General features: G+C 42.6%; 1 protein-coding gene across 4 annotated transcripts in view; it reads right to left on the bottom strand.

The window, feature by feature from the left end:
• Window positions 1-14,972, bottom strand: part of arhgap17a (Rho GTPase activating protein 17a) — a 38,180-nt gene that overhangs the window by 6,635 nt on the left and 16,573 nt on the right. For 2 of the 4 annotated variants that reach the window (XM_083932747.1, XM_083932749.1), the window contains exons 3-19: window positions 13,734-13,838; window positions 13,483-13,515; window positions 12,947-13,023; window positions 10,737-10,848; window positions 9,812-9,888; window positions 9,506-9,623; window positions 8,353-8,421; window positions 8,082-8,163; window positions 6,880-7,007; window positions 4,953-5,064; window positions 4,206-4,287; window positions 3,964-4,044; window positions 3,748-3,861; window positions 2,928-3,019; window positions 1,954-2,101; window positions 1,335-1,613; window positions 454-602 (exon numbers count right to left, since the gene is read on the bottom strand). In XM_083932747.1, the coding sequence (XP_083788873.1) occupies window positions 454-602; window positions 1,335-1,613; window positions 1,954-2,101; window positions 2,928-3,019; window positions 3,748-3,861; window positions 3,964-4,044; window positions 4,206-4,287; window positions 4,953-5,064; window positions 6,880-7,007; window positions 8,082-8,163; window positions 8,353-8,421; window positions 9,506-9,623; window positions 9,812-9,888; window positions 10,737-10,848; window positions 12,947-13,023; window positions 13,483-13,515; window positions 13,734-13,838 (1,858 nt within the window). The remainder of the gene's footprint in view (window positions 1-453; window positions 603-1,334; window positions 1,614-1,953; window positions 2,102-2,927; window positions 3,020-3,747; window positions 3,862-3,963; window positions 4,045-4,205; window positions 4,288-4,952; window positions 5,065-6,879; window positions 7,008-8,081; window positions 8,164-8,352; window positions 8,422-9,505; window positions 9,624-9,811; window positions 9,889-10,736; window positions 10,849-12,946; window positions 13,024-13,482; window positions 13,516-13,733; window positions 13,839-14,972) is intronic. The other 2 variants (XM_083932748.1, XM_083932750.1) reach the window with 2 other exon arrangements.

Raw genomic sequence — 14,972 nt, forward strand, 5'->3', positions numbered from 1 at the left:
AAAATGGAAAAACATGTTTTAAATGTCTTCATGTCCAGTTGTTGTCCAATTAGCTTTACAGAAAGTCGAGCCAGGCCGATCTATCCGTCGACAGACATCATTTAATGCAGAAAACTACGCTTGGGGTGATTCAGAAATAGTACCATAAAGTGATTTTTCATTTTCGGCTTTATTTTCCTAAGTGTTCATTTCTAAAATTGGTTGACAATGTAATAGATTGTATGTATGTTGTGAAATATTCTTTAATAAAGTTATTTGTTTAGTAAAGCAGCACTCTGAGTATGTGGCTGCACTGTCATACTGGTGCACGATCCACATATAAAAGGTCTATTTTCATTCCAGCTCAAAAGTCTTTTCCCCTCTCTTAAATCCGTACCAGTCTCAAAAAATCTCATATTTGTCAGGACCCTAATAAAAATGATGCCTTTTTGAACCAGATTATCAGACTCTTACCTCTTCGCATCATATGTGGACTGGGCCCCATGGATCCAGCCCCGGGGGTCCCAGTGCCCAGCTGCCCTGCAGCGTGGCTCCCTCCTCCAGAGCCATTCCTCTGGAGCACAGGGGTCGGGGCAGGTGTGGTATCACGTAGCTTCGGGTTGCTTTTCAATACGAAGGGGGAAAAAAAAAAGGGAAAATGTATTTCCTGAAATGGGTGTTGCTCATTCAACAACATCTGCTGCCGAGTGCTTTTTACTGAAGGTTAGATTTTAAACAGCAAACTTAAGTGATGCAATGATAACCTTCTCAAATCTAATCTGCGTGTCTCATCTTAATCTACCTTCCCAACAGAGTCTGTAGGACCAAAAGAATGCTGAGCTGAATAGCACTATCTGTCTGGACATGAAGGTTGTCCATTCACCAGCTAAATCAAAGACACCCTTCAGTCGGTGCACAACAGGCGCCAATGTCCAGGCTTTTCAAAGCGGTTCGGGCCAGTTAGTGTGAGCTTCCTGCTGATTACAGTGATTTGGGGAGGAAAGCAGAGGGATGGGAAGTCGAGAGGCCCTGGGAGTGACTGTTAGCAGAATGACAGCAGCCATTGTTGTGCTGTGCCTGTGGGCTGAGCTCAGACAAGTCTGCATGGCTGAAACTGTTGGTGGTGGTGGTGGTGTAAGAAAACTTATGTAAGAGACACAAGCTAAACCATAGTGATCAAGAAATGTCTGCAAGATACCAGTGAAACATGCATTAATAACCCACAATACTTAAAGAAGCCTCACAGAGAAGCCACTAATGTCTTCCCATATCATCAACACTCATAAAGTATAGATGCATGTTGCATGCTGTGTAGTTCTCCGCCAGCAGCAGAGATGCAGAGAGGCAGCCCTTACCTGAGCTCCTCTGTGTGCTGTGCTAGAAGCTGCTGAGCGGCTGCGAGAGCGGCCAGACTCTGTGCCAAGCTTTGCTGGGCAGCGTCAGGCCCCGAACCCCCTGATGGAGCTTGCGGCTGGGGCTCAGCTGAGGGCTGGGGCACCTGCGCAGCCCCGTGCCCCTGCCCTGGAGCGTCCACAGGGGGTAAAGGAGGCTGGAAGGCAGGTGAAGTGTGCTGCTTTCTACCTAAAGTGTTACTGCCTCTACGGAGAGTGTGGTCCGAGTGCTTGTTAGGGGTGCTACACGGGAGGGGAGAGCGGGAGGACAGTGAAGGAGAAAAACAAAAAAAAGACCAAAGCTTTGATCAGAAAGACACAGATTAGACCAGGAGAGAGAATCACCATAACCCCCAGAACACACAGAGAGAAGTCATTTAAAACATTGTTACGGGTAAAAATAGCCTAAAATTTACAAGAAGCAAAAGGTAGGGATCAAAAAAAGCATTTGGATTAAGGGCAAAATTATTTACAAAGCAATTAACTGGAAGTCATGAATGTTGTGGGCCAGAGGAGCCTTGACAAAAAGAGGTTCCCAAGGAGGTAACTGCACTTAGTAACTAACTAACTCCAGGTGAATTACTTGTCTTTGCGCGTTGCGTCGTTCTCTGGTCCCACCATACTGCCGGGCCTCTTCCTCTCAATGGTGCCACAGTCATACTCTAGGTGATTGTTGTGGTTAGATGCAGGTGTAGGCATTGCAAACATGCCAGACACATTGAACTCCACATCTAAAGGAGACAGAGAAGGTGAGATGTGACAACGAGCTACTAGAATACTACCGTAGTTTTAACTTGTGTTGTTGAAGGCGATGGACTTGTAATACACCTCCTTTTGTTGAATGACACAACATTAAAAAAAAAAAATAGCCATGTGTGTATTTTCATCTACTTGTACTAGGACACAGCAGGTTTGTAGTCCAAATACATCGGTTATCCTATAGGTTAATCAAAATAACGTTTGTGTTGTGTTTTAAAAGGTCCCATATTATGCTCATTTTCAGGTTTATACTTTTAGAGTATTAGTATTGCAATTAGCAATGACAAGTCTCAGATCTGCCTGAAATGACCTTGAGACATGACAACACAATTCCCTGACCCATCATCTCTCTCTGTATGAGCACCAGAAAACCGTCTGCCTTCATCTTGCCCTAACATACAGGGATCAAAGGCACACTGGCTATGATTAGCCTGCTAGAAAAACCATGACTATGACTGAATAAATGAAGACGACTAAAGAAGTGAAGGTGTAATTTGGAAAATATCTCGGTAAATGCAGCGTTCTGTACCATAGTGGCTGACTTCTTCAAAACGTGAGCTGGATACAGGGGAATAGATCACATCTGTTTTGTAAGTTCTAATTGTAGCTTTTGAGCTGACTTGAATCTTGGTCCTTGGGAGTTTAATTACTGCTGACTCTTTGTTTCTTGCTAGGCAGTTAATATCAATTGTATTCACAGTGAATCTGTGGTGTAAAAAAGGCCTTGATTGGCTACAAAGAAAGAAAAAAAGAAGATCTGACTGAAAACCACCGCTGCAGAGGACACACCGAACATACCCTCGGGAAAGAACCAGTCAGCGTGCTGGATGATGGGCTCCACGATGGCCACCACGTGCACAGAGGTAGCTGCAGCCATCTCAGCCAGACTCCTGCATGGACACGTACGGATGAGCAAAAATGAGATGCTTTCTAACAATGAAGGGCTGAAATAAGATCAAATAACAGGCTATCTTCTCCACCACCCTAGACAAGGATCATGCTTTTCATAGATTTGTGCGATTCCGTTCAGAACGGGCCGACTGCTGCTCGCAGCGCTGTAAGGGGGCGGGTCTGTTCTGAGCTTGTGGCCATTATTAGATATGCCTGTTCGGAGCAGGCCAAATGCTTTGGCCCTCTGAAGTGCTGCTTGCAGCGTTCTCGAGAACCGCTCATCCGATCGACTTCACACTCAACACTTCACTCCCTTGTGTCCCCAGTAATACACCTGGCAAGTGTGAAGTGGATGGGATGCACAGTTCTTGAGATATGGGATGGTCAGTCTTAATTGCGTACATAGACAGACTCCAGATTCCTTTCTTTATACTAAGATGATGCGGCTACACCGCAACCAATCTGCACCAGATTTACCATGGCCACTCAGACATCAGATCTACACACGTCAACCAAATGATATTGATCGGGATGGTTGCAATAGCTCAAATCGTTCAAGAGATGTAACATTTTTTGCAGCAATACACCTGCCAAATGTGAAGCAGATCGGATGGTTCTTGAGATATGCAGGACAGACGGACAGATATTCCTTGCAACATAGTTGGATGATAACATTCTCCTTGTTTTACACAGTAAATAACATACTATATTGTCAATCCCCACTCACCCCTCAGTCTTGGCCCACATCAGGTTGGGTCCAAGGACAATGGCGATGTTGCTAGGAGTCATTTTGTTCACCTCGCTGTCCTGAGCCAGTTTGGCTAGAAACTTCACTAGATACCTGCAGGAGAACATGAACACAGGTGTAAATGTTGTCTCGTAAAACAGAAGAAATTAAAGCACTGCCGTCACGACTTTCCTCTCGCAGGTTTAAACAACTAACCTCAGGTTGGCTTTGTTGTTCTTTGGTAGCTTATCACATACAACCCAGAGTGCCTGGAGCCTCTTGTCTGGGTCTGACACACTGGAGAGATTAGAAAATGAAAGCATAGGACATTATTAGTCCAGTGTTTGGATGGCCGAACATCCAAAATGAATCACCCTATCATTTCTGATTACTGTCCAGTGATAGACCCATTCAATATTGGTACATTTTATTCCCAGTGATAAGGTAATGAGCCTTGCCTGGACGCCTGGATCCATTCATCATAAAGCTGGTAAGTCATCAGAGGTTCGGGAAGTTCCCTCAGGTAGGACTTCAGTGCTCCTGAAACCACAGATATGTCTGAATATTAAAGCCACCTTTCTAGGTAAACAGTCATCACCTGGAGGACATTTCATAATATCATTCAAACTGTTTAGGGAATTATCAAACGCATCCTAACAACTTGACACTGCGCTTCCTATGTCAAGGAACAAGTGCGTTAATTCCTTACATCGCTGATGCTTGAAATGTTTGAGTTTGCTACGATAGCTGCGTTTCCGTTCAATTGTCAGGGGAATTTAAAGCAAACTTTTAAAATGGAAGGAAAAAAAGAAATTGGTGAGGTGCGTTTTCATCAACTGGTTTGGTGTGAGTAAATTAGGCTACAGCGCAGTTTAATCAGAGTTTAGGTTGGTACTATAGGCTACACGTGGCTGTAAGTCGCCAGTAAACAGAGTAGAAGGAGCAGAGGTTGCTAACCGAAACAAAAACAAGTCTCCTTATACCATTTAACCGCATCTATAAGCTTTTATTTCCAAGAGTAGTGGCCATGTTTCATGCTGTCCTGAGACGAAGAAACAATACACCCGCCAAGTCTGAAGATGACTGGATGTGTAAGACAGACAGAGACTCTTTTCCATCTCAGTTAGACTTTAAGTGCGTTTCTAGTTCTTAACTTTGAGAATTGATCCAAGTAATAAACCAACAAAACAAAGAAATAATCGTACCAGCGACAGCGTGGGGGTCTGAGTAGAACTCCTCCAGTTGTGAAGTGGAACAGTCCAGCGCTGCCTTTAGCTTCTTTAGCTTGGACGCCCCTGCTGCAATTCGGAGTAGACCCTGACACAGAAACGCACATACACACAGACAAATAAACCACAGTAACATTGTCAGCAAACAACAAAGTCACAAGAAGCCATTCAATGTGCGCACTGTGCTTTCACTAAAACCTACACACTCACACACACACTTTCCTAACACTCAATTACAGATAGACTCTGTATAAATCCACAACATAAACTCCCCCTGCCAGCTGCACATAATGAAACCTTAAAGCAGGCAAACAAACACACCCACCACTCACAGCACAGCAAGCTCTTTACTTTGACACATACACAAAGGCCGTCTTGACACCATAATGACACAGACTGGACTCACCCGGGGAATGAATAGGTCGACAAATAACGCGTTTTGCAGTTAACACTTGCACTCTCCCTAGCTTGTTATTGAACAAGACACATAGACACGCATAAACAGGAATCGGATTTATGAACAGAAGTAGATTCTATTGTATTCTAAAATTGTATCAAGGAAGGACATCACAAGCATTTCATAAATCTTCACTGTAGCAGCAGGAGACAGCTTCTTCAGAACAGCGTTACAGAGACGCAGCAGTTTCCCCTGTTTATAGTTTGTCAGTCTGCCCGTGTCTTCCAGTCTTAAGATGTTCATGTGAACAAACAGTTTAAAGCTTGCTTTCAATTATGTCAATGACCAGCGGAGCCGCTAATCACAGCCACGGCTCCATGTGACTTTTAATGAGCTACGCCGGCACTGTTTTTTACTTAGTACAGTGAGACAAGGAAAACAAAGGAGCAGTCAAGTCAGTTAAGCAAAAAATCTCATTCTATGGTACACAGTACTGTGAAAGGAATAAGCTTGGCCTTGGACATCTGCTGGTTATTGTTTAAAGAACAACTAAGAACATCTGACCATATACATTCATATTTAAAGTTCCACACGTTTTTGGCTACTGGGGGAAGACATACAGCTTGGCATGTCATATAACGTGTTAGCAAACAGCTGTGGTGTCTGTGGCCAGCTGATGATTCTAAGTTCTTTCCTTTGAGCTCTCCTTTTGGTCTCCTCCAACTTCTGAGGAAAATATCCAGTCTTCATGTTTGATAACAGCTTTTGTTCATCAGATTTTAGTGAAGTTCATGTACAGTGGGTCTATCAGAGCTTGTTTACTGAGAACATAAGCGTGACACAGGGCACACTCACACTTGGCATTGGTACTGAGCCCAAGCACAATTCACGGCTAAGGTCTAGTTTGTTTGACCAGTGTGAGTGCAACCCCACGCTTCGTGACCCTGGCCCGTTTGAGAGAATTGGGCTTCAACACGGCACGATTGCACATGTAAGAGCATAGAAGGTATATATAGCATATGAGCAAGACACAATCATGCCATGACCCAGATCTTTTGTGGTGTGAGTGCAGGCCAGAGGTGGGGGGGCACGGATCAATCGGGCCAAGTGTGAGCGCGCCCTGAGGCTCAAATGAGTTCATTTGTGGGCCATGAAACCAAAACAATGAGCTACATGAACATTCAGCGAAGAAAAAATATATAATATAATGAATAATATATATCAGTAGAATTATAGGTATATAAACATAAGGCCAAATGACAATAAAGCATAATTTATATTACGTCAGCGAAGCTACTAAGAGTCCAAAAGCATTGCAGTTCCTAGAGCCCATTTTTCTCCTAACATCCAGGTGATAGTAATCTGAGGAGACACACACACTTCTTTTCACCTTTTTCTGTCTCTTAACGCACACGTTACACAAGCATATCAATTTGATATCACTCATACAGCAGGAAAAAGTAAGTAATGCTCCTGTCGTATCTCTTCACATCTAAATTTTGTTACCTCCTCCTTCATGCCAGTCTCTAGAAGCATCATGACACAGGCCTCCATTGGTAACGCGATCTCCCTTCCACTCCTTTTCAGGTGCTCGTCAAGCCCGGTGCCAAATGCGGGCTTCTCTGTCCACGAGTCTAAACACAAAGAGAGCAATCAATGGTGAGGAGAGAGAGAGAGAGGCAGCGAGGCTAGACTGTAATTTCATTCACACTGTTTCAAAACTGAAGAGAAATAAATCAAGGGTTGTAATGAAGCTGGTGCAGATTATTTGTATGACCCTTTTGTCACGCCGGTGTGCAATAAAAAGGATTCAGTGAACAAGCCTGTTGCTGGTCTGGATGGCGGATTTCTGGGTCAACAACTCTCTCCTCTGGGCCAGTTACTAACCAGTCCTCACTCCCCCCTATGGGGTGCTGTCAAATAATAACCACATGCTCCTCGCCTGCAGGCGTGACTGTTCAATCCTCTTTTTTTGCGCGTGTGTGAGCTAATGTGCTAGTGAGCAGAGACGAGGGCAAGCTTGCAAAATCCAGGTGGGTGTGATGTGAGAAGGGGTGGGGGGGGGAACGTGTGTGGAGTTCCTGAGTCATCGCCACATGCCGGGAGACCAGGCTGGTCTGGTTTAGACCACATGTGTTTAATACAGAAAAAAACAAGCTCCTTGAACAACACACAGCATCACGAGTGCTAAAAAAGACAAAAAAAACTAATGAAGGAGCTCTTAGAGCACACATTATGTTTGTAAAATGGAAAATTTGGTTATTTTTGGAGAGCAGGGCAGTGAAAACAAAAGGCTATTCTTTAATATCTGGGCTTCAGTTGTGGCTTATAACAATAACAGCAACCGGAGTAACTTCTGGTAGTTAGAAAAACAGACCGGAGTGATGTCATTGAAAGGTACAGTAGCTGGTTTCATGTCTTAAGCCAGATGGAAGAGTGAATAATAAACTGCTTGTCAGCACACCTTCGGGAAAGCTTCTCAATGTCTCCTTACAGGAAAAGGTTTGTTTAAAGGGATCAAACAACACAGGAACCAAAGAAAAACAGGGGTAGTCACTCGGGGGGAAAAAGGTAAATTCTTCATGGAAATACGTAAAAAAAGTGTTATATTTTGTGGCGCACAGAGCCTTCTTGTATGTAATAAAACACTGCAGTGTTATGTGTAAAAAGACTGTGTTTGCATTAAGGCGTGTGTGCATGTATCATACCTTGCTGAGCCTGGATGGTAGGCAAGACATTCTCCAGAACAGTGAGAGACTTTCTGTGGTAATCAGCTTGAGCTTCTAAGAGCTGCAGAAACAACAACAAAAAACAGATGGGGTGAATACGGTCACATAAGACAAGCAGTAAAAGACATGACAGCAAAGTAAACAAAATGGCTGGCCAAGTCTGTGTTCTACGGTTAGTCTGCAGCTGTGAGCTTTCTCACAGCAACTCATGCAAACACATTTTGGCTTGCTGATGACATGCTGTACTCACTGTTATGAAGTATTGGGCATAGTCCCCTTCTTTTGAGAAGAAACTGTACATGTCTGCAGCGAGTTGATCCTGAGAAATAAAGACAGGAATTTTAACTGTTAGAGCCCTGAAAGATGAATACCTCAAAGGTCTCATATTGTAAAAAGTGATATTTCCATTTCTTCTTTTTAATATAAAACGGATCGAGGTGCTATATAAATACTGTGAAAGTATCAAAACACTCAATCCACATAGAAATGCACACAGCCTGTATTGAGAAACTGTGTCTTTAAATGAGCCGTCAGGACTTCTGTACAGTTGTGATGTCACAACTTTACGATACATAAAGGTAGAAAGTGTCACTACAGTGCTGTTACAGTCATTTCTCCGGCTGCAATGACGACGCAGAGAGCGCAGATGTGGAAACCAAGAAACAATGACCAATCAGAGCAAACGAGGAGGAGATGATCTTAAAAAGACAGGCGCTAAAAAGGAGCGTTTCGGACAGAGAGTGAATACAGGTATATTCAGACAGACAATATGAGGGGAAAAAAGGTGTTTTCTGAACATTAAAGCATGTAAACATGTTCTCGTAGAAACCCCAAAACACAAATAGGAACATGAGAATGAGAAGAATATGTCCCCTTTTTAGAGCCATAATGTGCTTCAGTGAGTGAGATGAAGGGTAGCTTTGCTGGTGTAAACGCTTATTAATTTATTTACGATCTTCCATCTCCACGACACAGTACCACACATCAAATAAATGCGTATTTCCGGTGGCACAAGGACAGACGTCAGCGGTCAGCTAAGCCACTGGTCTGTGCAATATGTGAGTCATAAATCCTCCATGCTGCTGGCAGGACTCGGTGAAACTGGGAGGGAGAACTCCTGGAGGGGAAACACAAGGCTCAACGCTTCCGGGATAGAAAACCTGACGCATCACGCAGCCGCTGCACACTAAACAGGCCAGTGATTCAGTTCAATAGATGCAAACACACACACACTGAGCTGACGGGGCATTTTCACTGCGTGCATCAGCAAACTGGGTCAGAGGTCCCTAGGGACCTGGAAAGTCCAGTTGTTGCCGTGGTTATTCTTTTCCCCGTTCAAACTTCTGATGAGACCTAATTCCAGTTTCTTTAATTCCATAAAAGTCCATATTAATGCTGGTTACCTTGCAAAGCTCCACTTTGTTCATGGCCTCATCCATCTCCTCCTTGAGTAGGTCAGCCTTGGCCGTCAGTGCTTGCGTGTTTGTTCCTGAGATTATTGACTTGGTTGCCTGCAACCATCTGAGTTAGGAAAGATAATGGGACGTTGGAAAAATGGAATGAGATTACCTGAAGTTGTTTTAAGTCGAAAAGAATAATATCTCTGTTCACCAGCTTCATTTAGCTATGATCAGGATGCATCCCCTGACACAACATTAAACTCAACACATGTAACGTGATGAAAGAGAGCGAGATGTAGACGGACAAACCTTGCTCTGGCAGAATCATAGTCCAGCACTAATTTGGCCAGCTGTTTCCTCTGCTTCAGGATGTTGGGAATGTCCACCTTCACAAGTTGTATCCAAAACACACACAAGTTACATGAGTCTGAGAAGTTAGAGTGACAATTATTGGGATTGTTCTTCCTGGATGACTGTCCCTAAGACTTTCCCATGACTAACCTTGTTTTAAACACTAACATAATAGAAATAACAACAAGTTTGATTCAAACTCTTGGAGCATGAACCTTTATTTCAGTTTGTTGAGTAGGGGATAACAATGGAATTTACACTAAAACGGCACTTTTATATATTATTTTACTGCTTTTGTAGTATGCTAACATTACAAGTCAAATATACAAATGCTAGTTTTAACCCTACTGTATTTCTGTAAGGTAAGCTAACACATTTTAATATCAAACAACTTGTGTTATAGTGAGATGTGGATTAATCCGAAACGTATGCAGTATTATGTTTGAATAAGCTTTAGCTTGCTAACAAAGCTAACATTAGCTTGCTAACAGCTAACTTGTCCTCTCTGGTAGACAAAGGGTGCTAAAATAATATAAAAATATACCTTTGACATGCTTAAATCTAATGTTTTTAGCTCGCTACAGGCATTTGATAGTGTTTCAGCCATTTGTTACATATTATGCAGCCGACTGTTTTCCCACAGTGGGTGTGGTTTTCAGAGAATGACGCTTTGCACTTTTTTTTTCTATGTTAAGCTCGTGTTACCAGAGTTGGAATCAGTTTTGTTTCAACTTTTCTCCAATCTCACGAGATCACAACACAACAACAGGCTATGTTCATGTGACAGGACAGTGTAAACCCAAAAGACAGAACATTCAAACATGTGAGTGTGATTGATTTACAAACATGCAATCGGCCGTCCAGAAGGTTTGAGCTTTCTTACCTCTGCTAGCTGGCTGAGGGGATCCAGAACATCCTTCTCTATCTGCAGCTCGTGTTGCATCAGTTCTGATGCCAGGCGATTCTCTGCCTCGCCGCACACTTCCATCATCTTCCTGTTAACACACACGTCAGCACAAAGAGAGAAGGGTGTTAAAAAATACAACGTAGTCATATTTATGCCTCATTATCACAGCCGCACTATTGGGTTGAGGAGATGACGTCCAGTGTAATCACACATTTTCCTGACAAAATAACAACATGGAAAGAAGCTAGAAGAAGAGCTAGAAGATCTCTCCTAGCCTTCTCTCAGCTCTGTTTTCAGTCAATAAATGGAAGCAAAACTAGTTTTGTCTTGTTTTGTTTTTTTAAGATTATCTTTTGGGCATTTTTGGCTTTAATTCACAGGAGAGCTCAAGATTGGAAAGGGGAGAGAGTGACAAAAACATGCAGCAAAGGGCTGCGGGTCAGAGTATGACAAGGTATTTACTGCATTTAAAGAGATTTTACAGCTTCCATTTTTCAGTTTCCATAGAGAGCGTTTGATTGCTTGTATTCCTGCTTGTGATACCTGTTATCGCCACACGTTGATTACATTTTCTGTTAACATACTGATCATATTGGACAGGTGCTTAATCCTGATGTGGGTCCCGTCTATCACCCCACACTGTTTTGGCAAGTTAGCAACCTCAAAAAAGTGCCCTGCTATTTCATCCTGCTCTTGTTTCGACGGGAACTTCAACTCTGTGTTCAGCAGACAGGTAAAGGCGTCTGAAACTCACTGACCAGTGGAAAAGGAAATACCTTGCCTATTACTGACTAGAAAGATCCCGTAGCATTAAGCCATAAAGTAATCATAAATAGCAATAGAGCTGGAAGAGCACAGCTACAAAAAATACAATGATCCAATGATAGATAGTCGTACAAATCATGAATTGACTGCCGGCCAAATCTATAGTGTAAAATCCATTGCTCATTGTTACACAAATCTATTGGGTTCTCCTGGCCACAAAACACTCTTCAAGTAATGTGTTGATTTTCTATATTTATCGCGATAAACTCAATTATGTTGCGGTTGAGACAGAGTGTAGTACCTTACGTATTTTTGCCTTAATTTTTGGTTTCTTAGGTCTTTCTCATATGTAGGATTTGAGAAACATTGTTTCTGGCGGCCTCTTTAACGGTAAAATGTAACTGCAGACGAGCCTTTTCTGTCAGAGCCCTCCATCTTGTCACGTTTACGGTCACTATGTGTGTTGACTTTTTTTTTTTGCTCTTTTGTAAATTTTATTGACACACATTCACCTCTCTACTTGTAGTCCATCTCCTATATGTTACCCTCTTAAATCCATTCACTCACACACACACACACACACACACACACACACACACACACACACACACACACACACACACACACACACACACACACACACACACACACACACACACACACACACACACACACACACACACACACACACACACACACACACACACACACACACACACACACACACACACGTTCCTATTACACTTCTGCCCTCACTACAAGCCTGACTCAGAAGAAGTTCCCGATTTCCGCTTACAAGTGAACGCAGCATAACCAGCAGTGACAAGCTCAACCTGGCAAATAGAAGTGCTTTCATTAGTGGGTCATATGATCAGTCACCATTGTTTTAACTCACTCTTTGATTGATAGCAACTTAAAAGACAATTAACTAAAAGAAAATCTTGTGGATTATTTCTTTAAGTGAACATGTAAAGGAAACCTTACAGAGATGACTGCAACTGATTTTATTTTAAACTTAAATGAATGCCAAACAATTAAAGTACTAAGCCTCCAAATACAAAAGAAACAACACAGTCTAGGCTGAAAGTCAACATGAATGCATCTCATTTACTAGCAGACCAACTGACGTACTTTCCCTTCCTCATTACTTCCAGACAGACACATGGCTGTGTGTGTCGATTTGGAGACATTCACTTTCTAGATCCTCAACTACAAACTGTCTGCTCCTGTTTTGAGTGTTACTCTCGGTCACGATGGATGATCTCACATAAGGAAACTACCGAAAGTCCCGTCGCCAGAAAACTGGGAAGATTGCTTGCCCTGGCCTCATGTTTCACACTCTCTGGGGTGCATCTGCATTAGCAACAGTTGCCAAGGAGGAGCAATTGGTTATGTGGCATGTCATTCAATCCCAAACTCACCCTATCAAGGAGTCTTCTGCCAATTGGTTTCCGCCTTCCACCATCGCCTGGGATAGTGCAGTGAGAGGAAGCTTTTTCTGTGTGGAAGAGGGACAGATGCAGATTAGACTACTGACACACTTCAAAATATGCCCAAAAAGCATACATTTCTATACAGTAGCTTCTGTTTTTAATGTTCAAGCCAATGGAAAATGCATCAAGGACTTTCCATTGAGCAGTAAATTCACAGTCAGGAAAAGGAAGAGAGCTTTCTGAGCAAAGGAGGAAAATACAGATGTTAAATGGGATTTAAGATGCAAACTACGGAAGTGACACATCTATCAAAGGACAACACTGGAGCTTGTTTTCACAGTTACACGGTTTACATCTGTGCAAAACATTTACGAGTGTGCAACATCCTGTTTTTTTACCAGAGAATCCCAAAGGCAAAAGTGTCATGCAAAGTGAGTAAAGATGATAGATGTCTTAAAGGGAAATGGAGCGAGTACCCTAGTGCTAAGAACCAGGAAGGTTGAATAAGTAATCAGTGTTTTTACCTGACCATTTCCTGTATAGAGGCGTGGTACGGACTGTAATGAGGTTTTGAGTGATGTGGGGGTAGAAAACACAAAAGAGAAATCATGGACTGTTGGCCTACTGCGGAAACTTTGAACAAAAACATCTCAAAATTGTGGAAGTGATGTCCAAAATAAAGTTATAACACATGCTAAACAGTTGATTGATCTGGTTAGTCTATTAAAACTGGAACTCTGACAAAGGTTTTATTGCAACACGCTTGATGTCTTACATGTCTCTTCTCTGCATCTGCGCCGATGTGTCCTTGTAGACATGACACCATCCTCTTGTGTGTGTTGTGGGACACCACGCGCACCAACTCCATGCGCCGCTCAATCTGGGCACAAGACAACACATGCAAACACAGATTTTTAGCAAGTATCTCAATTTGGCTTTTTAAAAATTAAAGAACCCCTGTAAAAAGTTAGATACAATGTCTATTTTGGTTATAAAGCAGGTGGAGATGCTATATAAATACTGAACCAAAACGTTCAATCCACAGAGAAATGCACACAGCCCATATTCATAAACTCTGTCTTTAAACAAGCTGTCAGGACTTCTGTACAGTTGTGATGTCACAACTACTATCGGTATAAAAACGAGTAACAACTGATTGCTTGTTTTTCTAAATCTATTTTTAGAACACAACACATCTTCCTGCAGGAATAATGATGCATGCCAACACAGCGTACCCAACACCTAATGCTTGGTCTCAATCAAAACAGTCACAGTTACCCTTTAAGGATTTATTTTTCACAACCACAACTTTGTTTCCTTAAAAAAACGTGATTCAATTTTACATTCCCATTCTGTTAATGATCAGTCCCGCTGGAGAGAACATGCGCTCCGCTGGCACAGAGATGGCAGGTATCAGCAGGTGCTGCTTTGCCAGAACAATAGTTTGTTTTTGTACTGGAGCCTGACTTCCACCACTCTAGTGGGTTTTGCTGAGGACGAATGCATGGCTCACTGAAAAGAGCTTCAAGCTTGTTTTCATCCAAATTTTGAACTAGTGCTCCCCCAAAAGGGTGTCCAGTGCCTTAAAGCTTGCAACGTTGCGCCCACGAACGTAACTGCTTTCCCGCTCCATGTCGTCTGGGCCTTGTACAGGAACCCTGTCGTGCAGGTCACACAACTTCTCTCCTATGGTGAGGCTAATCGAGTTAATTTGAAATGAGGACTACTCAAGGAATCCATCACTCATGCCCATCCCTAGTAGAAAGTGCAGCAAAAGTGCCCTCACACTTATTTCACAGCAGCAATGACAGTGCTTTTTCAGGAGTGGGACTCCCGCTAAAACAGTGTGTTTCAGACAGAGGGTGAATACAGATATATATATCTGATATATATTCAGACAGTGATGTGTATTTTGAATATTAAAGCATGTAACCATGTTCTAGTAAAAACACAAAATAAAAGTATGAACCTGAATTTTGATAAACCTAAGTATTTGGACTACACTACATCCTGA

Source organism: Echiichthys vipera, assembly GCF_963691815.1.
Source record: "Echiichthys vipera genome assembly, chromosome: 18".
NCBI lineage: Eukaryota > Metazoa > Chordata > Actinopteri > Perciformes > Trachinidae > Echiichthys > Echiichthys vipera.